Raw genomic sequence first — 25,807 nt, forward strand, 5'->3', positions numbered from 1 at the left:
ACAAAGATTCCATGAGGATCAAAAGCACAAAGAGAAACTCATTAGAATGGCTATTTAACAAAACAAAACAAAACAAAACAGGAGATAACAATTGTTGGCAGGATGTGTACTGCAGACAGGAATGCAGAATGGTGCAGCAGCTGCAGGACAGAATGGTGGTTCCTCAAAAAGCTTACATCCAGGGGCTTCCCTGGTGGCGCAGTGGTTGACAGTCCGCCTGCCGATGCAGGGGACACGGGTTCGTGCCCCGGTCTGGGAGAATCCCACATGCCGCGGAGCGGCTGGGCCCGTGAGCCATGGCCGCTGAGCCTGCGCGTCCGGAGCCTGTGCTCCGCAACGGGAGAGGCCACGACAGTGAGAGGCCCGTGTACCACAGAAAAAAAAAAAAAAAAGCTTACACCCTAAAGAACTGAAAGCAGGGGATGGGACAGATATTTGTACACCCATTTTCACAGGAGCATTACTCACAGGGCAAAACTGTGAAGCTATAAATGGGAGAGAAAAATAAGAAAATCAGAAGACCAACTAGTCCAAGGGGTCATTATATTTTTAAAGAAACTTGCCCAGATCTAGACAGCATGAGGTTCCAGCCTGAAAGGCCATCCAAGTGCACAACAAGACATGAAAAGAGTCTCATATAAGACCCATCATCATAAAGCTTCAGACAAACGGTGAGGACAAAGAGAACCGAAGTTATTGACATACAATGAAGAATCAGAATGACTTTGGGTTCTCACTAGAAACACTGAAAGCTGGGACACAAGCAGGGGAGCGGGGACATGAACTTCAACATTCTGGAGGAAAAAAAGGACTTCCAACCTAGATCTCTAAACCCTGACAAACTATCAATACCGAGATAGAATAAAAATATTCTCAGACTCAAAAAACTTTCCTTCTCCACATCTTTTCTCAGAAAGCTACTGGAAGATACTCACCATTATGATGAGGGACAAAACCAAGAAGGACGTCGTCTCCAAGAAACAGCAGGTGCACCTGCAGAGAAAGGTGCAGTGCAGTCCCCGGAGGATGATAAGGTAAGTGAGAGGCAGTGGAGGCGGCTGCTGTGGACTGCAAGGGCAGGCTCAAGGAGACGTACCTGACTCGTACATCAGTGGGTAGACAGCGCTGGTGCAAGAGGAGCATGCAGACAACTACACAGATGAAGGCAAGACACTAACCCAGGGAAACAGGGTGCACGGGGGTGGGGAGAGACAGTAGAGTCATCAAAGTTCACCAAACGTAAATAGGGAGCTGTGAACAGCCTACACAGCCAGAGAATAAACTAAATGTCGTCCTCATCAAAATGAAAACGTGACTACGTTTGGTGGACGAGGAGACGGTAAGTGCCCCTGAGGGAGGGTAGGAGGAAAGAGAGCTGAAATTCACCCTCCGTAATGTGAAGTAAAATTCTTAGATTGACACAAAACTAAGAAACAGCAGTGCATGCACAGTATTTAGAGGCAGAGCAACAGATACAACATAGTCAGTAAAAACAGTTGACGGTGTTTGCCTCTAAGGAAAAATGGCAGGAGAGATAAGGAATTGACGTTTTTCAATGTATCTTGTAAACCTAGTCAACTCTCTCTGTATGAATGACAGAAAATAAAATTTAAAAATGAGAGGGGGGGCTTCCCTGGTGGCGCAGTGGTTGAGAGTCCGTCTGCCGATGCAGGGGACATGGGTTCGTGCCCCGGTCCGGGAAGATCCCACATGCCGCGGAGCGGCTGGGCCCGTGAGCCATGGCCGCTGAGCCTGCGCGTCCGGAGCCTGTGCTCCGCAACGGGAGAGGCCACGACAGTGAGAGGCCCGCGTACCGCAAAAAAAAAAAAAATGAGAGGGGGTATTACAGAGCACCTTTCTCATCTGCTTTTGCCCTGGGCCCTCCCTATAACACCAAAGCTTTAGCAAGCAAATTAAAATTAAAAATAAGAAAGCCTCAATTCTCCCCTTAACAATACAATCATGAGATAATAATGGCTAGTGAATGTTTATACAATTTTTATGAACAAATATTATGAGAGCTATTCAAAACTGTAGGTTCACAGGAAGGAAAAGTTTAACAAATAGTTACAATGCATCCGCTGACATGCTTCAGTTCTATCTTCAGTTCTATCTTAAACCATCATCAGATTTCAAGCTGCTGCTGTTTCAGGAGCTTGGTTCCCAGGTGATGGTTCCAGAAGAAAGTTAACACCAGTGATCTTTTTACCAAAGCTTCGCAAACTAAAATACACCATATGGAATGGAAATATATTCTGCCACATACAGTGGGGTGACCGTGAGTGTGCACACAGGCTGACAGCACCTGTCTGTGAAGGGAAGCCTTGGGTAGTGAGTGACAGGGCACCTACCGACGTTTTCCTTAGTTCCAAGCACACCTCACAAATATCCTACGGCGTATGGCCTCGTATAACAGACAGCTAGAAGTGAATCCTGTAGTACTTGTTTTCAGAACACATCACGTGTGCGAACTGTGAAAACAATACGTGTAAAACAATGGAAAATGGCCAAATACTACGCTGATGAAGTTCGCAGCTCAGCTGTGCTGACACCCCACGGAGGGGAGACACCTCCTAAAATGAAGACTGGGCCAAACATCTCCACTCCCTTCTCGGGAGGAACATGACTTTAGCCAGCAGATGAAATACTCCAACAACTACTGAACACATGGCCCCAAAGCATGATTCCAGCTCCTCCAAAGTGAAACTGAGAGCGTACGAGTCTCTCTTCCCAACTGTGAAATGGGCAAAGAAAACTACTGCCAAAATCAGATCATTACTCTTATTCCCTAAGTCAGGTAGCTGACATTAGGAAGGCATTCTTTTTCATCACGTTATTTCCTAGAGATTCAATTAATCTTCTCAAATACAGCACTCGCTCAATGAACAAACTCGGAAGACGATAACGTTTTTATTCCAGGACTAAGCGCAAGTTTTAGAAAACATCAAGCAAATTCCACACTGTTTTGTTAGTGCTATGGAATCTTGCCAAGCTGAAGACTCCCCTATGCTCTCACACAGTTAACAAAAAAACCCTGTAATGACGTAAAAGAAGTCTAGAATATTCAAGTATTCCAGTCAGCCACTTGGAGCCACACATAGCAGATACTGAATTTCCCAAACAGTATCCCAAACAGTAGGAGATTCTTTCCATGTGTTGTTTCACTTGGACACGGTCCCCAACAAAATTAAGGTGGCGGCCGGAGCCTCTGGCCCTCACAGTGTGAGATCCCACGTAACTGTCTTGTCATAAATACAAAGAAACATGAAGTTTCCGATCCTTTCACTACAGTTTTTAAAGAACTAACAGCCTAGTTCTCCAAGCACTGTGTGTCTGCCAGAGTTTTACAATAATGGCTGTAAAAGATGTGGGTCCATTTCCCTAAGCTCACCCTCTCCTTTCGGTCCAGAATTTTGAGGAAGGATTTTAGCTAACATGAGATAATGGAAACTCTCATTCCTGTTCACAGAGGCTCTAACTCTTCTGTAGCTTCTTTTTAATATTTATTTAATATTTCCTTTTTAAAAGGGGGTGAGGGGTGATGGGGGGAAAGAAACCACATGACTGGGAATCTGGAAGAGAAGGTTCTAACCCCAGCTCCAGGAGGGATCTTACCCGAACCCATCTCCGTGCAGGGGTCCCCAAGACCACCCCAGGTTTCATGATTCACTAGGAGGACTCACAGGCCTCAGCACAGAGTTGCACTCCCAGCTGTGATCATTACGGTAAAAGCGCACAAGGAAAATCAGCAAAGAGAAAGGGCGTGTGGGGTGAAGTCCACGGAAAGCCCAGCAAGCTTCCCACTAGAGTCACAGGCTGAATTCCCCAGCCACAAGCTGTGACGCCGCGGGTGGAACGCCGGCCACTGGGAGAGCTCGCTGAGTCTGAGGGCAGGGCTTACGGGCGCTGGTCACCAGGCACCCCCTGCCTAAGGCTCCGCAATCGCCAGACCCCCGCAGGAGAGCAGGAGGGCAGCCACGCCCCGGCCGGGCTGCAGCAAGAGACCCCCCCACCCCCAGCCCACTCTGTGGAAATGGTGGAAGCCCCCCACATCCAAGCTCCCAGCCCGCAGCCCGGGCCACCCCTGCAAGCAGGCCTGCAGAGTGAGCTGCCTCCTGTGCTCATCTCTCTAGATCTCAGTTTCACCATGTCACCTCCCCGTCGTCGGCTGCTACAGCAACCATCGGACACGACCCCCGAATCCCACGGGGAAGACGGGGTGGGTCATGGCCTAGGCTCACCGTGAGCTACTCAGCACAGTGATGCCGTGTGGAAGCAGGAGAGGGTTTCGCTGCCCAAGGCCTGCTTCCCCGACAATGCTGGTGACGTCATCACTCAATAGCCACCCCTACAGCCACCGCTGCTCTCCTGCTCATCTGCACCCTCCAGTTTTCCCTAACAGCCTGGTCAGTACTTTCTAATGCAGCTCCCTCCTAAGCGTTCTCACCATCTATTCAAAGACCAGAAGGTCGAGGTTCATGAAACACAGGAATTAAAAACCCCCGTTCTCACAGATTGCCTCTTGTAAAAAACACGAAAAGTCGTTGTATTCTCATCTGCTGCCTCTGTCCCACTGAAAGGCTCTCGGTATAAACAGGCGGTCTCTGCCACACTCCCTGCCGACCCCTCCCCCAGGGCTCATGGATCACACTGTCTGCTAGCATGGACTATTTCCAGCACCATTATAAAGTCTTGTAGTGCTTAAAAAAAAAAAAAATTACAGGGGCCATGGTGAGAGCAGCACTGGGGTCAGATGTGACTCTCAACAAAGAAAGATGCTCCCCCTCCAGGAGCTCCAGGCACCCCGACTGCAGGGTAAGTCAGGTGGCCCACTTCCGTCACACCTGGCTAAGGGGCATCACGGCAGACGGCTCCTGTATATTTCAACATTCCATCCCACATCGAGATGCCCAAGAGTCTGTAAGCTCTTCTGTGGAACGGGGTGGAGAAAATGAAGAACAGGACTTCAGTCTGAGCCCTGACTTGCTAGCTGGGTGATCTCTCCAGCCACTTCCTGCCGCCGGGCCTCTGCTGTCCCCGTGGACACAGTGACAGGCCAGACAAGCCACTCTGTGAGTCCCATCCAGGCCTAACTTCCCAGAATTTTCATATCACTTTCTCCCACGATGGAATTGACGGGCAAAAGGCTTAGAATTCATTTGGTGTAAGGTTTCCCCGTCGTAGGTAAAATCATAGGTGAGTGATTTTTCATTACTTTTAAAATTCTGACTACGACAGAAACATCTGTGGACTCAAGTTGTCCTGGATGTGATAAGACACTGATCTCCTTGCACTGGAGACTTGGACATTGAGACTGGCATTGCTGACCAGAAAGCTATCATTTCAAAGATGTTTTCCAGAATTATTACTTATATGTTTCTATCCAGACTCATCCTGGAAAGGCTTCATTCAAACAAATATTCTCCAAGCCCCTACTATACTAGGTGTCGTGCGTATACAAAATGTAGAACCGTATGAACCGAGAGAATGCTGAATCTTCCAACACCAAACACTTTTAAATATGCTTCTAAAATCGGTATGTGGCAGGGGACCTGGCTAGACGTCTGAGTGAGAAAGTCTTACTTTTGAGCAAGTGGAATGAAAGGGGGCCCCTGACACGTGATCTGGGTGCGATCTCCATCCACCGATCCTCTCACAGTATATTCTTTCAGTAAAATTACCACAACAAAATAAGCAGTGCAAACCAAGATGTTAACTGAGAAAGAGTACAGGGGGAAAGAGCAGAAGAAAGGAAAAAAGTCTGAACTCACCGGGACTGTGGCAATCCTTTCTTACTGAGATCTGCCCTCACACGTTCTCCTACATGTCTGTAAATTTCCACTAAGCTGTTTATTGCTGCATCTCGAACCTAGATGTAAAAGAAGAGATCTTACAGCTGCTCTGTGTCATTCCCCAGCACTTCCTGCTGCGGACACAACAGGCTATACAACACCCCAAGTTTATCACCCACTCACCAGCGCGATTCTAAACACAACCCTTAAGGGGCATGGGACTAGACACAGCTGTGTTTGACAGCTTTGACTCTGGGGGCACAGTTCCAAAGAGGAGGAAAAAATTCAGATCCCATCCCTATGTACCTGCTAAAGTCCACACCCCTTAGTTCTTTCCATCCTTTAAGACGATGTCTGGAAACCAGACCGCCTTTCCGAAATAGAAAACACTACAAACAAATGAATTATTCTAAAAATAAAACACGATGTAAAACATTCTGGATGTAGGTCAAATAAATACTGAGGGAGCAACAAAAAAGGATGGTAGAGGCTACACGGAGACTGCGTTCAAGAAGCTCATAGTTCTAAAAGGGAGATGGGAAAAAAGTCCATAAATTCTACATTTAACACAGGGCAGGATGTAATAAATGTTATACAAAAGAGTACAAAGAGCTCACGTAGTTTAGGGAAGGGAGACAGCACACCAGAGGATACCAAGAAACAGTTTATGGAAGAGGAAGGAACCACTTAAAATGTATTTAGAAACACAGCATTTTACCAGGGAAAGATGGAATGAGACAGGCTCCAAACAAGGTAAGCAGCCTGCGCAGAGGCATGAAAGCAGAGAAGCAAGGCATACACTTCAGGAAGAGCAAGGCAGCGGTCTGGCCAAACACAGATAGGAAAAGAAAGGTCGCGATATGTAAGGCTCGAGAGACAGAACGGACTTAAAAAAAACACACACACAGGGCTTCCCTGGTGGCGCTAGGGCTTCCCTGGTGGCGCAGTGGTTGAAAGTCCACCTGCCGATGCAGGGGACACAGGTTCGTGCCCTGGTCCGGGAAGATCCCACATGCCGCGGAGCGGCTGGGCCCGTGAGCCACGGCCGCTGGGCCTGCGCGTCCGGAGCCTGTGCTCCGCAACGGGAGAGGCCACAACAGTGAGAGGCCCGCATACCGCAAAAAACAAAAACAAAACCAAAAAAAACACACACACAAAAAAAACAAAACAGGGAACTTTGAATATGGGCTGTGTGTATAGCAAACATTATAGCTGTATCAATGTTAAATTTCTTGGATGTGAAAACATGTGATTACACAAAAATATCCCTGTTGTTAGCAGACACACACTGAAGTACCTAGGAGTAAAAAGATCGTGTGCTAGATACTTCCGAATGGTTCAAGAAAAAAGGTCTATTTCTGTGTGTGTGTGTGTGTGTGTGTGTGTGTGTACACATGTGTGTATACACGTTGAGATATAAGACAAATGTGACAAAAGTTAAATGGTAAATATGGGTGTTCACTATACCCCCCTTTCCATTTTTCTATAGGTCTAAAATTTTGCCAATAGAAAGGTGGGAAGAAAAAAAGTTTATAAATCCAATGGACTCAAGGCCAGACTGTGGGGTGCCCAGGGGTGCCCAGGGGTGCCGAGGGGAGGACAGCCAGCAAAGACAAGAGAGCAACCACGATTGCAGATTTGGTCTCAAGCAATGAAATCAAAGAAACAGAGAGGAAAGAAGCAGGGGTACAAACAGTTTACAGCTCTGAACACTGCCAAGTTACCCTTTGATTTAACAGCGGTATACGATACGTAATTTTGTTTACAATTTTCCCCCTTGTGATAGAAAAAGGCAAATTCTAAGTTCTTATTACTTCTCACCCAAAACCTGATGCTATGCACCAAACTGTGTGTGTGACCCACCAGCCCCCAAAACAATTCATATGTTGATGATGGCAGTTAGAGACAGGCCCATAAGGAAGGTAGTTAAGGTTAAATGAGGTCGTAAGAGTGGGTCCTGATAATAATAGGAGGGGCGTCTTTATAAGAGAGACACCAGACAGCTCCATGTGTCTGCTAGCCAGGAAGAGAACGCTCAGTAGAGTGCGGCCACACCGACACCCTGTTCCAGGACTGCCGGCCTCCAGAACTGTGAGAGACAAACTTCCATGGTTTAGGCCTCCCAGTCTACGGTATTTTGTAATGGCAGCCTGAGCTGACTAACGGAGATTACCAGTTTATTTTGGAAAGGAAATAATTTCTGATGTTAGGGAACATTTCCCTATTGAAACATGCACATCTCACAAAAGCAGTCAATGCCCTGTCTTGAGAATCAGTGACAAGTGCATCGCCGTGGCTTACTTTCTAGTGATGACGTCTGCTCAGAGCCAGAGCAGATCACACCGGGGACCCCCTTTAAAGAGCAATCGATACCCTGTCTGCTACTTACAAAGTCTGGGCTATGAAGAGTTTAAGGGATTTAGTGGAGAAATGACTAGCCTTCTAAGTGAAATAAGTCAGACAGAGAAAGACAAATACTGTAACATATTGCTTATATGTGGAATCTAAACAACACAACAAACTAGTGAATAAAACAAAAAAGAGCGAGACTCCCATATATAGAGAACAAAGTAGTGGTTGCCAGTGGGGAGAGGGAAGGGGGAGGGGCAATATTGGGGTAGGAGAAATGGGGTTATTATGAGATTATATGAAATCATGTGTGAAACTTTTGAAATGGTAAAGGGCTATAGAATTTAAAGAATCTTTCACTCATTCATCCAATTAATTAATAAAATTACTAGCCTTAGAGTCAAAGTAGGCCTGAGGACTTACTTGGCCATTTGGAGGCTGCCATAACTTTGGACAAAGCATTTAAACTTTCATTCATTCATTCATTTATACATCCTTATTGGAGTACAACTGCTTTACAATGCTGTGTTTTAAACTCTTTTAGTCTCCATTTTCTCCTTCGTAAGTGGAAGGCTGCTTTGAGATTAAAAAAAATAATGGAAAGAGGGCTTTCCTGGTGGCGCAGTGGTTGAGAGTCCGCCTGCCGATGCAGGGGACACGGGTTTGTGCCCCGGTCCGGGAAGATCCCACATGCCGCAGAGCGGCTGGGCCCATGAGCCATGGCCGCTGAGCCTGTGCGTCCGGAGCCTGTGCTCCACAACGGGAGAGGCCACGGCAGTGAGAGGCCCGCGTACCACAAAAAAATAAGAAGAAGAATAATAGAAAGAAAAAAAATGGATTCAATTCAACAAATATTTGACTGCCTATTACGTGCCAAACTGGGGGCGCTACACGGCCCAGGCAGGTAACATGATGCGTGGAGCAAGGTGGGTGCACGATGACCAATGGCCCCGGCCCGGGACCCGCTGGCGGGGGAAGGGGGGATGCCCAGCCTCGGGCAGGCGGCCGCCAACATGTAGCCGTGGGGCACAGGTACAGCTCTGCCCCACCTTCACTCTTCTGCGGAAGCTCAGAAACGCTCCTCCCAAATGTCAACTTGCAAACCCAAACTCCACACGTGAAGTGAAGTCATCCTGCAGACAAGTGTATGTGCACAGACACAGGCCAGCGGTTTGTGCCCCGTGTTTATATGCATAAAGCACTCAGCACAGTGGCCGGTGGGACTGGTATCATCTACATCTCTCAGACCAGCAACCTTAGCCTTTAAATAGCTATTCCTCAGGCTTAGAAAGCTCCAGGGCCAGGGAGCATCTGAGGATCTAAACGACCCAAGAATCACAGAACAGATTGTCTGTGGCACTACAAAGTATCGCAGCCCAACTGAGGAGGGGCGTCCCCTCAAAGCAAGTCGGTTCGGGCTGAAGGGACCATGCAGTGCTCCCTCCACAGGCCGCCACGGGGGCCCCACACGCTTCTGCCCACCCGCAGGCTCGCCACGCAAATGACCCCAAGAGCTCAGGCCACCAGGACAGCAAAAGACCAGGGCCCCGTACATTAAGCTCCACCTGCCGGGCCCTGGCCGAAGGCTTTAGAGAGCCTGAGGCCTTCAAATCTACGACCTCGCTCACCGGGCCACCGCTGACTGTGACACAGAGGAGGGCGGAGCCTGGCGGGCTAGCCACCTGCTGGGGCCCACGGTCACCTCACTGCTCCACGCTGCACCCCAAGGTGGGCACCAGGAACGGGCTCCCTACACAGCGGAAACTCCAGGGGGAACTTCACCCCCAGGGACAGGGATGGCACCCGGAAACCCACTCGAGGCCAAAGCCACCCTGTCCCCGCAGCCACCCGCCCACAGAGAGGATGTCTCAGACCCGCCCACTCCTCAGGTACCAGTCAAACCCTCTGCGGGGGCTTCCTTCCCCTGCCCCTCCCTGCTAAGCCCAGCCAGCCAGCCAGCCCAGGGCCAGCTGCAGAGAGCTCTGAGATCAGTGCCGGCCCCTCAGCCACCCCAAGATGCTTCTAGACTCTGAAGATGCGGATCAAACTCCTCAGCAAAACAGACGGCAGGCAGCGGGGCGAGGCCCTGCGGAGGCGACCGCTGCCTGCCCTAGGCCAGCTGAGCAGCTATGAAGTCAGAGGTCTGCAGGCAGAACTGGAGTTCTCCTTATCTGACAAAGGGGCTCCCCATCGAGCAGGTGTCTCGGATGCCCCGGCGCCGTCCTCCCTGGCCCTGTTCTCGGCTCGGGAGATAAAGTCTCCCGAGTGTAAGGCCACCCCATAACCCTGGTCCCTTCCCTGACAGCGGGCTAACACCGCGGCACAGGATGCGGCTCTCGCGAGACACGACAGGGAACCTGAGCAAAGCTTCCGGAGGACGCCCGTCCACTCTGCGAAAGCAGGTAAACGCAGGGACACTCAGGGAAACGTGCACGTGGACTGGGCGCTTAATGACATGAGAGAATCAGGCATTCTTGAGGGACAGGAGGTGAAAATGGTGTTAAGGTTATGTGGGGGGCTTGCGGGGGTGGAGAGGCCTTACCCTTTAGAGTATTTAAGAATTAAATGAACCAATGTCTAAGATTTCCTTCAAAATAATCTACATTTTGCTTCCAAACAATGGGGTGGGGGAGGCAAAAAGATGAAAGTAAACTGGCCTCGTCTGGTCAGCTGCTGAGGCCGGAGGGCGGGCCCGAGGGGATGCTGTACGTCATTCTCTCCACTTCTACCTCCGTTTGAACCTTTCAATCTAGAAAAGCTGAAAACAGGAGAGGCACATAGGAGCACCGGGCTTTCATCTGCCAGGCACGCGGGACACGCGTGCAGCTGGGCTGTACCACACAGGGCCCGTGAGCAGAGCTGCAGAGGACAAAGCCCAGGGGGTGGGCAGCCCAGCAGAAGTGGAGCGGGACGCGCAGTCCTGGGAACATCACTGAGCCGATAACAGGCCCTGCGGCCTCCCTACCTCGGGCCCCCCCTACACACGGGATGATACATTTTCCCCACTGCTCTGGTGATTCTGAGTTGGATTTTGAGTTACTTTCAGCAGCCAAAAGCATCCTGAGCCACGCAAAGCCTGCGCATGGGCGCCCGCTCTGGGAAGCTGAGTCGCTCTGCACTCAGACCAGTACCAAAGGACTCACAGCCTCTGGGGCAGGAGTGTTTGCGGGGCTCAACACACACACACACACACACACACGCACACACACACACACTCACTCACCCCCGCAGAGGACTGAGAGCTGGATGCAAGCCGACCACAAGGTCAGGGGCCCAGGGCAGTGACAGCACCAGCAAAACACACGACTGTCCTCTCCGGCCTGAGGCATTCATGGCTAAGAGGCGAACACCGCCCAGGTAGCCATGGGGAGTCTACTCAGTCCTAAGGCCGCTGGAAGGCAGTCCTGGGACGATACAGAGGAGACAGGGGTAGTCCTGACCCTCAAGGTTCAGAGACCAGCAGGAAAGACTGACGAGAAAATGAAAATAAAGTCAGGAGCACAAGCACACGCGACATACACACGCACCCTGGAAGGAGGGATGAGTAAGTGGGTTATATAGCATCAGAGGAGCGGGCGTGGAGCCCCCGGGTGCTGGGAGGTGAGGACCGCGTGTCTGTGTCTGCACACGCGCGCACACGTGCGGGTAAACACTCCTAAGGACTCCTCCGATGCTCAGTGTGGGAAACTGGCTACAGGCGCTGCCACTCCGGACTGCTGACAGCCGCCCACTGAGCCTGGCCTCGTTCACCCCAGCACGCTGCTTCTCTGAGGCCGGCGGGGATACACATATCACCTGTCAGGCCGGTGCAGGCACCCGAGTGAGGAACAAAGAGCCTCGACCAGCCCAGCAGGCTCTCCTGCTCTACCGAAGGGGCCACGTGGTAGCAGTGACAGCCTCAAGGAGTGACCCCCATAAAGGACCTTTTTTCCACAGAAAGCAAAGTGGAGACAAGACGTTAAGGGGACAAAAAGGCAAAATAGTCCATCTGGTAATTCAGAATCTTTTTTAAAAGTAGCTTCAGTTAGGGACTCCCCTGGCGGTCCAGTGGTTAGGACTCCACGCTTCCAATGCAAGGGGTGCAGGTTCGGTCCCCGGTCCGGGAACTAAGAGCCCGCATGCCGCAGTGTGGCCAAAAAATTTAAAAATAAAAGTAGCTTCAGTTATTTTCCAATTGATGATGAACATAAAGTATGATCCAGGAAATAAAAGTATCTAAAACTCAAATTTCCAACGTCAGATATTTTCAGTGAAGGCTGGATAGAGGATGCACGGAAAGAAGCAAGTGGGTGCAGGTGAGGGAGAGCAGGGACACAGGCCGGCAGCGAGCAAGAAGGCAGGAGGAGCGGCCGGCGACGGGAAGGGGAGCGCAGCAGGGCACCAAAGAGGGAGCGGGAAACACAGCCGGGATCAAGGGCAGAGATGAGGAGGGAGAAAGGATGCGGAACAGGAGGCTCTGCGACCCAAGGGCCCTCGGAGCTGAGCTGGGGGCGGTGGAGGAAGGGCAGAGTCATCTATGGAGGGCACTGTAGCCATCGCCAGTCAAGACTGACAGATGCTGTCCACCACGTACCGTCGACCCCTGAACACTGCGCGGGGAGGGGGGCCACCAACCCTCCAGGCATCCACAGATCTGCCGGATCCAGACCACCGGGGGCCACACAGTACTGCGGTGTTTCCTACTGAACAGCCACCTACCGGTGCACCTGCGCACTCCGATCCCATGCCGTTCAACGGGCAGGTGTACATTTTTTTGTGAGTCACTGATCCTATTTTCAGCCCCTCATCTAACCAGGTGTGTGAGCCAACGTGACAGACAGGGCTCTGGGTGATAACCAGAACTGACCTGGGAGAGAACTGGCACTTCCGGGGCCCGGGCTGCCTGCTCACTGCTTAGCAAAGCCCCACCCACGCACCCTGACACCAGGGAAGTGGTGCTTTGACGTTTTTGGGGTTTTGTTTTACTTTATACAAAATAACGTGCATAGGTCAGTCTGAAGTGTTTCCACAGTTGTATGCACCAATGTGGCCACCGCTCAAAACAAAACGTGGGCCCTCTCTGTCACCTCCAAGAGGCCCCCGCAGGCCCTGTCCAGCCCACCTCTCCCACCCCAGAAGGGGGCCGCTGCTCCGCCATCACCGTCGCTCCCTCCCAACACCCACCCCTCTAGCTGCAGAGATGGTGACCAGAGTGCCTTCTCTTGGAGGCTGGTCTGATGACATCACTTTACAGGCTAGTGAGGGCCCATCCCAACGTGGAGAAGAGGGCAAAGCGGGCCCCCATCCACCAAAGACGCTGATAAATGCTACTGGGCACTAACACCCATCACCTCAACCAACACCCCGAGCTCTAGAGAGAGAAATAAAGTCCCACCCAGAACCAAAATGCACCCTCACCGTCTACAGCCAATGATTTCTTTCTCACTAAATACACTCACCTGGCTGTTTGGATCTCCGAGCAGGTTACATATATGTGGCACAATCTTGCTCAGTGTTAAGGTATGTGCTCCAGAGCTGAAAACAAAAGCAGTGCTTTACTGTTGGTGGGAAGAGAGGAAAGCACACTGCCTCTCCTCCCTCTCACCCCTTCCTTCCCTCCCTCCCTGGGCCCATCGCCACCGCCCACCAAGGCTCGCCCCTTCCCCTTCCCCCTCTGCTTCCAAACTAAACGCACACCCGCACGGCCCCTCCGCACAGTTCTAAACTATGAGTGCCTCTTAGGACAAGCGCCCCCACCCCCACCCCGGCTCGGGGTCCCTGCACCTGGCCCAGCCCTTCGCTGCCAGGCCGCGGCCGCAGCCTCGCCCACGTGGGGTCCTGTCGTCTTGACACTGCCATGCGTCATGCGGTGGTCCCTACTCTGGCCAACTCAGTGCACTCAGCCACCCGGCAGGTTCCGGGGTCCTCCCCTATTGCCCTGCTGTGTGGCTCTCTGCCACACCAGACATTCAGTTAATAACCGCTTGAAGACAGACTGCGATAAACGGCTGAGAGGACGCCAGTTGAATGATGCCCTGTTGGAGGACAGCTCAGCTATCTCCAGCTGTTCACCGCCATAAACTAAACGCTGTCACAGACACCCTCTGTCAACAACACTCTCCCCGATTCCTTCCTGAGTACTCTCTTAGGACAAATTCTTAGATGCGGAACTACAGTAAGCAAAGGCTAGAAACATTTTTTAGAAGCTTCAGAGACCAGGGACTTCCCTGGCAGTCCAGTGGTTAAGACTCCGTGCTTCCACTGCAGGCGGCACAGGGTTCGATCCCTGGCTGGGGAACTAAGATCCTGCATGCCACGTGGTGCAAACAAACAAAAAAAAGCTTCAGAGACCGAATTTAATGGTCCCGAGAAGTCTAGCACATTAAGAGAGAAAAACTTATAAGGTAATATAAACGTTACAATCTCCATTTTGTTTTTAAAAATAATAAAACTCTTAATGCTGGAACAAAATGCTACATGTTAACAGTGATTATCTGAAGGTGGCAGAATTATAGACAATAATCATTTTCTTTTTTATGTAAATTTTCTGTGATATACACAGTATTACTTTCGTAATCAGAAAAGGTGATTTGTAATTTTAAAAAAGGCTCTCCTGGGCTTCTCTGGTGGCGCAGTGGTTGAGAGTCCACCTGCCGATGCAGGGGACACGGGTTCGTGCTCCGGTCCGGGAAGATCCCACATACCACGGAGCGGCTAGGCCCGTGAGCCACGGCCACTGAGCCCGCGCATCCGGAGCAACGGGAGAGGCCACAACAGTGAGAGGCCCGCGTACCGCCAAAAAAAAAAGAAAAAAAAAAGGCTCTCCTGCAAATAAGCACTTAAAAAAATGTTCAACATCAACAGTTATTAGGGAAACACAAATTAAAACCGCAATGACACAGCACTACACGCATATCAAAATGGTTAAAATTAAAGAGAGTGGTAACATTCAATGCTAGCGAGGAAATGAAGAAATGAATCATTCGTACACTGCTGGTGGGAATGCAAAATGATGCAGACCACTCTGGAAAATAGTTTGGCAGTTTCTCTTAAAAGTAAAGATGAATCTACCAAACGACCCAGCAATTGTACTCTTGGGCGCTGACCCAAGAGAAATGAAAACTTCTGTTCATGCAGAAACTGGTACATGTGTGTTCACAACAGTATTATTTGAAATAACCAAAAACTGGAAATATTCAAATGTCCTTCAACGGGTGAACTGTTAAACACACTATGATACGTCTATACCAGGGAATTCTACTCATCAATAAAAAGGAACAAACTACTGTTCAGGCAACAACATGTATGCCATCTCAAGGGAATTACGCTGAGAGGGAAAAAAAGGTCAGTCTCAAACGGTCACATTCTGTGTGATTCCATTCATAAAATAACGAAATCGCAGAGCTGGAGAGTACATGAGTGGCAGCATGGGGGCGCCTGGGGCGAGGTACGGGTCTGCACCTTGAACATGGCAATGAGTTACCCAGAGCTGCACCCGTGTCACAGCTGCGCACACACGACATGCGTGCATCCTGGATGAACCTGAACAAGCTCTGTGGATCGTATCTACACCAACTTCCTGGTCTGGACCCTGCACTACAGACACGCAAGACGACAGGTGGGTGCGCGGCACCTCCCAGGACGTTTCCCTATAACTTCCAGTAGATTCGTGATGATTTCAGAATTAACAGTTACAGATACAAAAGCTCAGCCGAGGACACCCTGAGGCCCCACCAGACTTACGCGTTGAGTGTGGCGACCAGGCAGAGACACGTGCCTTCCCGGGTGCGGAAGTTCTTGTGCTTGAAGCCTCCCAGCATCCGGTCCCACACGTACTGCAGGCGCAGAGGACGGGGGGGAGAGGAGAGAGGGCAGCTTCTGCAGCCCCGTCCAACGCGGGGCCCACGGGGGTCGGGGGGGGGGGGGACACGTCGCAACAGGTGCCAAAGCCCTCCCCACCTCCACCAGCTCATTAAGCGCTCTCAAGAGCTTGCTGGAAAATGGTAACTTATGCTCGTATATCAAGTTCAAAACGGTCAAAACACATTCCTTTATACAATTTCGTTTAATTCTCCCGACAGCCCTGAAAGGGAGGTGAAACTGTCCCCATTTTATGGGTGAGGAAAATGAGGCCCAAGGTCACATACTGACACTGCTCTCTCAGCTTGAACAGCTGTGCCCACCCCATCCACAAGCCAAACAGCTGCTCAGCTTTTCAGGCCAATGCAGGCTTTACCTTTCCTGGGAAGGCTTTTCCTGACGCCTCCCCGCCCCGCCCCGCCCCACCCCACAACAATGGACAGCTGGACCCCTGGCAGCCCCAGCTCACCAGCAGACAGGGACCAGGGCTGCAGCCAGGCCTCTGAGTGCCCCGACACCACAGCTGCATCTTTTCAGAGACTCACAGAGTCAGTTATGTAAATGAGCTCAACTCTAATGGATCAAACCAAGCACTCGGTACCCATGTTAAGTCCACTAACTTATTCAAAGGTATACCTTCTGCTGTTTGTTGTTTAAATATCCTATGGGGAGAAGAGGGGCCAGATAAAACGCCATGAAACTTTTCCTCTGAAACCCACTGGCGCTCTGCAGCAACACCCCGAGCCCGCCCTGCCCCGCCTCACCTGGGGGTTAGCAGCCTGATCCATGATCTTCAGCAGCAGGGCCTGGTCTTGTTCCCTCACAGAGTCTTTAGCGTCGCCCAGTCTGTCTATTAAACTCGGCAGCACTGGAAATTAAAATGCAAACTGATCAAATGAAAACCTAGTCTAGTGGCCTGTGGTCACCAACTGTGGATATTTCAAAATCCTGGCCTAAATGATGCACATCACTCTAAATCCACCAACCCCTGTAATTCTACCCTTCCTGCTCAAATCCATCCACAGGAACTACTAGGCGAATCTGCAGAAATCCTTTGCATGGACACACTGTTTGTCTTCTTCCTTACCCCACCTTCCTCTAGGCAGCTTCCAGCATGTTTTTAAGCTGCTGAAATGCTATTAACATGGATGTCGATGGAAGACCGTGGCAAGAAAGAGTCAACACAAAAGGAAATCCAGGTTAGACAGAGGGGCTCCAGCACGTCTGCTCGGGGGGAGTGGGGAGGAGAGCGTGGGAGGAACAGGCATTATGGCTCAGTCTGTTTTTACTTTTACATCACATCCACCCAAGCTCATCAGACAGAATGCAGCTCTCTGCCCTTCCTCCGCCCTTCCTCCATATGGCTGGGGGCGGGCCATCACTACTGCTCCAAGGGCACCTGGGTATCAGAGGTCAATTTTCTTTGCTTCTTCTAAAAATCTATAAACATTTCTTTTACAAGACATAGCCCTGAACAATTCAGCTAATTTAGGGGGAAATGGAATGCTACTAAAACATCAAATTCCTCAGAGGGATTTTTTATTTGCAGATGGGCGGTTTGTACCAGAGTGGGAAGAGCTCATGACTTTATCGAAAGGTGCACACTGACCAGACGGTTAACAGAACAAATACACGTGAACCAATTGAAACCGAGAAATTCTACAAGGAAATGCCTGCACAGAGACGCTTAGTGTTTGTATTGTCATCATCAAAGCCCAGAGGTCGGGAATTAAATCATCTCTTAATCTACGGAACCTGGGGTTATTTTTATTTCATTTTTCTGACTTACTGCTCTCCCTTCAAAATAAGAATGATCATTTACCACACACTTGAAATGACATCTACAACCAAAGTGTAAACAGTCATAACAACAAAAATCTGTTAACAATACAGCTGAATCGGACCTGCAGGACTCTCAAAGAGAGAAAGCAATGCCTCTCAAAGGGAAGGGTCAGGGACAAGGAGGGCTTGGTTGGCACCACAGCCTGATGGCTAACTGGAAGAAACCAAAGTAATAGTTGGTACTAGAACAGGGAGGTGGAAGAAGCCAGCAGAAAGATATGGGAGTGGGGTGCCAGCAGGTGTGCGGAGGTGGCAGATCCGGCCACGCCCAGGAGGGGGGCGAGGGCAACGGGGCAGCCGTGGCATCTAAAGATGCAGGAGGGGGTGGGGGCGGGCTGGGGGGTGGGGGACTAGAGGGCAAGGGTGGAAGGCGGGTACAGCCAAGTGAAGCTTTGGCGAGACCCAGCGAAGGCCGGGGGCTGGAGGAGGAGAGAGCTCACCTGTGCCGATCTGTGCCTTGAACCGATCCTGCAGCCGGGTGACCAGCGAGGACAGGATGTCCATGCCCAGGAGAACCACCTGCAACGGCAAACAGTGGGCCCCCGTGAGCGGCCGGCGGGGGGCGCGGCGCCCTCGCCCGCCGGCTCCCGGGGCCCCACCGCATCTCTGGCTCAGACGCGGCCCGGGAGCCGGAGCGTGCGCCGACCCGCAGGGTTAAGCCGGGTGTCAGGAGGGGGGCCGCTTGCCGGAAAGGGCTGTTTACAGCGCTAACACGAAATAGTCGGTGGCGAGACACGAATCAACCCCCACCGCCTCGGCCTGAGTCCCGGGCGCCCGCCCTCTAGGGTGGGAGCGCGCGCTGAGGCCCCGCCCCCTGCAGGCCCCGCCCCGGCGGAGAGCACATATGCATATCAGCTCGCAGCTGGCGCGTGGCCTTCTGGGTAACACTGAGCGGCCCCTTTGCGACCTTCCGAAGCCTCCGAAAACGCAGAGTTCGTGGCGAGCTTCGGGAGCCGAGATCAGCAGAGGTGCGCCGGCTGCCGGGCGGCTGCGGTGGAATGCTCGGGTTAGTCGCCACAAGCCTACCCGGTGTTGGCGCCTGCTTCTCGCGGCGCGAAGAGCGCCGGCGCTAACCATCCTTTTCTTGGGGTTGCGCTACTGTCCGATGAGCGTTTAGCGAGGGCAGTACTGCTAACGCCTATGCAACACGCTCGCACCTGGTAAAGCTAAGCTTTACCTCGGTGCAATTTTTGGAAAAAAGAATTTTCTCTTTTCCACGAGGTCAAAGTTCAAAAGCAGTTTTTCCGAGTTGTGTAAAAACGGTTGTAAAGCTGTTTCTATTTTAAGGGGGTGCTAGCAGCTTCAAGAGAGCTCCGATTTCTTTGTCTCTTTTCCCGGGCGAACCCTCCGAAATTCACTGCCAGTAGATAACGCTTCTGCGTTGTGTAAGTTTATTTTGAGAGCTACTCTTAAGTTACTGGAGGAGATCTCAGATAATAACAATCATGAGTTTTTGTATCTCCCTGGCTCCTGCGTTTCGATAAAAGCGAAAACGTTAGGTTTTGCTGGTTCAGTTCTTAAATTCACCGCTTCGAAAACAAGTAATCCAAGTTTGTTCACTAGTCACCACAGTTCACGCACTATTCTTGCAAGGAATTGGCAACGTAAAAATCTTAAGACACACCTCTTAACGTTTCTTAAAGAAACAACTGTCGTTCGACAGGTTTTGTGTCTGTAATGGTACGGTGGAAAACACTTTAAAATAATGACTTATGAGCTACGGACGACTAGGTACCAGGTTTTAACTCTTCTTCCGAAGAATACTAACCGTACGATGAGAAAAGCCTCTGAAACGGTAGCTCAACCAGATGAGCAAAGTCAACACCAACAGCCACAAAATCACATCGGCAGGACCTATGCTGCGTATGTGATTAGAAGGTCTGTGATCCTTCGCATAAGAACTCACAAGCCCACATTCGATCCCAATAGACATCCTGCAAGATACCTAATCAGTACACTTCAAAACACTTGAAGTCGTCAAAGACAAGGAAAGTCAAATCGTCACAGCCAAAAGGAGGAGCCTAGGAGACACAATAATAAAGTGGAGCGTCATATCCTGGGATGATAAGGACGTCAGGTAAAACTTACTTAAGACCTGAACAAACTATGGACATTAAGTTAATAATAATCTGTCAGTATTTCTTTATTGGGTTTAAGAAATATACCCCACCAGTGTTAGAGGTGAATGATATATAATGGGATTTTTCTGTCAATGCGAAACTGTTCTAAAAATTTAAGTTTATTTTATAAAAAGAGTAGCCTCTCAATGATGTGGAACTGGCCTTTTCCTGATAAAATCCTAAGCATCGGTCTGGATGCACTACTGGTCGGAGGGGGGAGTGTTCCTCGTGGCAGAACTATTAATACCTGCCTTAAGTATAATCCCTCAAGACTTAGCTGCAAGAGGACTATGGCCTTTTCACATATGCCAGCCCATGTTGGTTTACCTACTCGTGGAATTTGGGGGAAACAGACTTTAAGCTTTTCCAGGATCAAGGTTTGCCAGCAGGTCCAACCACGGCAGCCCTGGCTAAATCCTAGACTGCAACGTTCCCCAACAGTCCCACCCAGAGACACTGGGGAATCCACAGACTGTCCGGGAAGATGAGGCTGACTGATGCAGCCGAGCTCCAGAGCACTAGGACCGCAGAGGCTGGAGCACAGTCCAGGCACCCTCACAGCAGAATCAACCACCGCACACACTTGTCCAGTTCTCCCTTAGTCATAGCCCCGCTGGGGCAGGAAAGGAACCACTACCATGCATGTTTATCTTCACAGCTCAGGCCCTTCTATGTTCCTGTTTCCCTAGTGAAGAGAGGGATAAATGAGTGAAGTCATTGCCTAGAAGACCACTCTAATTAGGAGCCGTGAAGCCTCTCTGTGCCTCAGTTTTCTGACCTGTTAAATGGGGGAAAGAGTAACAGCTACCTCGTAGGGGAAAGGGCCCGACCACTCCACCTGTTGGCTGTTAGCACCGCAGCACTGTCACTGCCCCTGCCAGAGGAAACAGGTACTGATTCAGGTCAGTGGAGGCCACGCCTATGAGTCCCGGGGACAGGGACTGGGGTCGATTCCCAGAGGCGGCTTCCCAGAAGGGCTTTCACTGCACCAGGCTCATAAGCTTTGAAGACCTAGCCTCACACCAAAGGAAGAGAAGACCTCCCTGCAAAGAGAGAAGAGCACATGGGGTGGGAGGAGGGGAACGGGTGCGGGGGAGGGGCCAGGGAGGAAGCTCCGGAAGGGCCGCAGCTAGGTCCCAAACACAGTGGGGGAGCCACCGCAGAGCTGGAATGTGAAGGGGGAGTGACAGGGCCCTGTGCCCACCATGGTGAAGATGGCCAGGACGGAGGGGACAGCGGCAGAGAGAGGGCCAGGCTCACACCACCACTCTGCCAGTAGTTTTCACTAAGCCATCAACTCTGTATGACGCTTGAGCACCTCCTCCAATACTCTATTTAATTTTCTGAGTTTACACTTGTGTCCCCAGCTAAACTCCTTGAATGTAAGAAATACCATGCCTTGTATTTCCTCAAAACTTCTGTAACATATAGCACAATACCGGGCTCATGGTAAGTGACCAATAAAGCCCTACTTTACTGACTAGTGATGAATTAGAACAGATGTGTTCTCAAGGTCCAACACAGTTCCTTTATAACTTTTAAAAGACACTTTTAAAAGGAGGTAATAATGGCTAAGTAACTCAGACCACCCCTCATGCTAAAAACAACTACAAATGCTGGATATCATATAAAAGAACATCTTCTTGGAAACATCAGAGAACTAAGGAGGCACAGAAGAACCACCGGCTCACAAAACATAAGAAAAGTAAAATCCAGAGAGATGAGCCTACAGCAAATGGTCTACTTTTGCCCTAGGGCCATTTATACACTGGGACGGGGCAACCAAGACACTGAGGATTGATTACTTGTGATAACCACATTATCTAGAACATGCACTCCAGAGCCCTCGAAGACTAGTGGCCCAGATAAACCCCTATACCTTGGGTTGGAAATCCAAATGGCTATACACTTGGAGAGTGAATTGGAAATAAAACAGCCTCCAGATGTACTGCAGGCCAGCTTCCAAGAATCTGGGTGACCCAGAAAAATGCCAATCCCTCACAGCAGATAGAAATGATCTTATTAGATTGCTGGTGCCCTAAAGCCCCTGGCAGATAAAAACACAAATCATTTCTGGATGGAGAGTATATAATCCTCGTCTAGTCCTCAATTTACTTCTGTAGACAATTCTCAAATACAATGTCCAAAACACAGCCAAAGACAACCAGGTACACAGGACAACTGTAAATGAAAACTAGCAGAAACAAAGATCCATATGAACTATGCGTATGAGAATAATTAGAAACAGATGTTAAAATAACAATTCTTACTATGTATAAGAAAACAAAACACATGATTTAAATTGGGGAGAGAGAAATCCAAAGTTAAGTACTCGATGGATGGGCTTAAAAACACACTAGATATAGACGAAGGGAAAAGTAAACAGGAAACTGAGTCTGCAGAAAAAAATCCAGAATGAAGCCCAGAGAGACAAAAGGATGGACAATTCAAAAGAGGAGGTAAGAGACCAAAGATAGAGAAAAACAGAACTAACGTAAGTTGAAAAGGAGTTCAAAAGGAGAGGTCAGCAACGCTAGGCAAGAAGCAATAGTGGACACACATCTGGGTCACTACTATCCCCCAAAAAACAGAAACAGAAAACAACTGTGGGTGAAGATGTGGGGAAACTGGGACTCTTGTGCATTCACTGCTGGTAGGAATACACAGTGGTGCAGTCCCCGTGGGAAACGGTGTGCAGGTCCCCCAAATTAAACACAGATTCACCGTATGATCCAGCAATTCTACTTCTGGCTATAAACCCAAAAGGAGTGAAAGCAGGGATTCCAACAGATACTTGTACACTCGCTCAGAGCGACATTATTCACAACAGCTAAAAGGTGGGAAGAGCCAAATTTTGATCCAAGTATCAAACCAAGCACCACACTTGATGAAATACTGCAAGTTTCCCCTTTGATATGGGGAACAGGACAAAAACATCCATTCTGCAATTGCTTTTCAACACTGGTCCTAGCTAAAGCTTTATGGCAAGAAAAAAATTAAAGGTATAAAACTCATAGAGAAGAAGCTAAACTGTCATTACTAATGGAAATTGTAAGTAGAAAATCCAGAAGATCTACAGGTATATTATAAAATAAGTGAGTTTAGCAAGACTGATTAATACAAAGTCAATGTACCCTCACCCGGCAAAAAACAATTACATTTCTATACCAACAACAAGCCAAAAAAGGAAATCTTAAGTTTCCATTCTTAATTGCATAAAAATTAACACCTAGGAATAAATCTAGCCAAAATAAATCTCTACCCCAAAAGCTATGGAATGATAAAAAAAAAAGAAAGAAAAATTAAAGATGACCAAAATAAACAGAGAGAAGCTACAGACTGAAATACTCAGTATTGCAAAATTTCCATTTTCCCCAAATTGATCTACACATAAAATTCCACTCAAAATCCCAACTATAATTTTTCTTTAGGAAGTTCACAAGTTGATTCCAAAATCTATGTGGAAATGCAAATGGCAGGACACAAGCTGGTGAAACTCGCTCCCATGGGATATCAAGATTTACTATAAAACAGCAAGAATGTGCTATCGGCTCAAGAAAAGACAAATATAGCAACAGAACAGAATAAAGAAACAGACTCATGCATATATGGGCACCTTCTTTATGACAAAGTGTGCACTATAGAGGAGTGAGAACCCTGGGCCCACTGAGTATCTATCTAGAATAAAACAGAAACTAACTCCTCTCTCACCCCATACGTCAAGATGAACTCCTGGTATAGATATAAGTGTGGAAAACAAAACAATAAAGCTTTTAGCAAATGACACAGGAAAACAGCTGCATGATCCCAGGATAGGAGAAAGTATCAGGACACAGTAAACATAAACCATTAAAAGAAAGAGCGATGCACTGGACCAAATTAAAATTAGGAACTGTGGTATACCAAAACACCCTAAGGAAGTTAAAAGGCAAGTCACATTGGAAAGAGATATTTATAAAACAAATAAGCAACAACAGGTTGATTCTAGAAAATATACAGATCACCTACAAGCCCAATCAACAAGCAACCCAGTAGAAAAATGGGCAAAATATTTGAACAGGCCCTTCACAAAAGATATCAATGTTCCTAAGTACATGAAAAGTTGTTCAACCTCCATTACTCATCAGAGAAACATAAACTAAAATACAATGACACACTACTGCATACTCCCTGAATGGCTAAAATTAAAGAACGACAAGACCAAGTGTTGACAAGAACGTGTTTCCATGGAAACTTGGCCTGGTAGAATGTAAACTGGTACAACCAACACTTCAGAAAACATCTTGGTATATCTCCCAAATTTGGAGATACAGCTATTCCACTGCTAGGAATATGCCCAACAGAAATGCATGCACGTGTACAACAGGAGAAATGCACAAAAATGCTCAGAGCAGCCCCATTCGTGATAGCCAAAAACTAGAAATCCATGTGTCCATCTACTGTAGAATGTGAAAGTTGTGGTTTTCATGCCAGGGAATACAATAATCAATCAAAATAAATGAATCAAAGCTATGCTCAACAGCAGAGATAAATCTATAATAATGAGTGAAAAGGCCTGTATATACACTTTTGTGTAAGTCCAACAACAAGCAAACATAAACTATAATTTTAAGGTACATATTTAGATGATAAAACCAAAAAAGAAAAGCAAGAGAGTGATACCATACAAGTCAGGAGAGTGGTAACTTCGGGGAGTGCTGGCAATGTTCCAGTTCTTGTCCCGAATGGCAATTAAAGAGCTGTTAGCTTTACAACTCATTAAACTGTGCATTTGCATTTTATGCACTTTCTAAATACAGCTCACAATTTTTTAAAAGGTTTTAAAAACTAGAAAAGTGGGAGTGACCCTGGACCACTTGACCTATATATAAAAGTCTGTGACAAGTGGCTTGGACCTCGTCTCTGCCTTACTTACTTTCTAAACTACAAGTCAAAGCACCAAAATGGAACCAACCACAGTTCTCTCTCCACGGTATAACATCTGCTCAATGATCAAAGAAAGAAATTCTAGGGCTTCCCTGGTGGGGCAGTGGTTGAAAGTCCACCTGCCAATGCAGGGGACACGGGTTCGTGCCCTGGTCCGGGAAGATCCCACATGCCGCGGAGCAGCTGGGCCCGTGAGCCACGGCCGCTGAGCCTACGCGTCCGGAGCCTGTGCTCCGCAATGGGAGAGGCCACAACAGTGAGAGGCCTGCGTACCGCAAAAAAATAAAAAAGAAAGAAATTCTAAATCCTTTTCCCCAAAAAATGTCCATAAGGGACAAGCTAGGCTGGATGAACAGGTCACTTCTTGAGCCTCGGAAGACCAGACTGGCTGGAATAAAAATAATATTTTGCATTCATATCGTATTTTATTGTTTTTAAGGCACTTCTGGATGAATCTGAATAATCTCACAATAACCTGAGATGTAGAACATACTGCCCTTATTTTGCAAGCGAGGAAAATTCAAAAAAGAGGTAGAGAGACTTAACCAAGGTCATAAAGTTTGGGTAGTGATGGAACTGGAGCGGGGTAGAGGGGGGGGCTTCCTGACTTGATCAAGGCTATTCTCAGCACAGCAAAATCACAGTATCACAAAACCCCACCTTTTAGCCCTCCTCACCTCTCTCTAGCTAGCTGAAGACCTTGGGCAGGTCACGTTTCTTCTCTGCCACTACCAGATAAAGTCAGTCTCAGTTCCAAACGTCTCTGATGCTCTGATAATGCCCAAAACAGGAAAAGTCCAAGGGTGCTGTGAGTACAGATCCAGGCTTGAATCCCAGCTCTGCCACGTCTACTGCCCAAATGAGCTGCTCCGTCTCCAGGATTCACGTGCTTCATCAGTAAAGTCAGAATAAAACACCTTTCCCTCAAAGAGTACACAG

The 25,807-nt window shown here is 48.9% G+C and overlaps 1 protein-coding gene and 1 non-coding gene across 30 annotated transcripts in view; one reads left to right on the plus strand and one right to left on the minus strand.

Moving 5' to 3' along the window:
* Window positions 1-25,807, minus strand: part of CLASP1 (cytoplasmic linker associated protein 1) — a 264,028-nt gene that overhangs the window by 159,837 nt on the left and 78,384 nt on the right. For 27 of the 29 annotated variants that reach the window (XM_060302570.1, XM_060302562.1, XM_060302569.1 and 24 more), the window contains exons 3-7: window positions 18,263-18,341; window positions 16,745-16,848; window positions 15,864-15,955; window positions 13,580-13,655; window positions 5,772-5,869 (exon numbers count right to left, since the gene is read on the minus strand). In XM_060302570.1, the coding sequence (XP_060158553.1) occupies window positions 5,772-5,869; window positions 13,580-13,655; window positions 15,864-15,955; window positions 16,745-16,848; window positions 18,263-18,341 (449 nt within the window). Of the gene's footprint in view, window positions 1-5,771; window positions 5,870-13,579; window positions 13,656-15,863; window positions 15,956-16,744; window positions 16,849-18,262; window positions 18,342-18,508; window positions 18,563-25,807 lie in introns of those variants that run through there. The other 2 variants (XM_060302559.1, XM_060302565.1) reach the window with 2 other exon arrangements.
* On the plus strand, window positions 18,895-19,020 carry LOC115843930 (U4atac minor spliceosomal RNA). The gene has a single exon (XR_004035925.1). It is a non-coding gene; the product is annotated as a U4atac minor spliceosomal RNA (small nuclear RNA).

This window comes from Globicephala melas, chromosome 7, assembly GCF_963455315.2.
Source record: "Globicephala melas chromosome 7, mGloMel1.2, whole genome shotgun sequence".
Lineage (NCBI taxonomy): Eukaryota > Metazoa > Chordata > Mammalia > Artiodactyla > Delphinidae > Globicephala > Globicephala melas.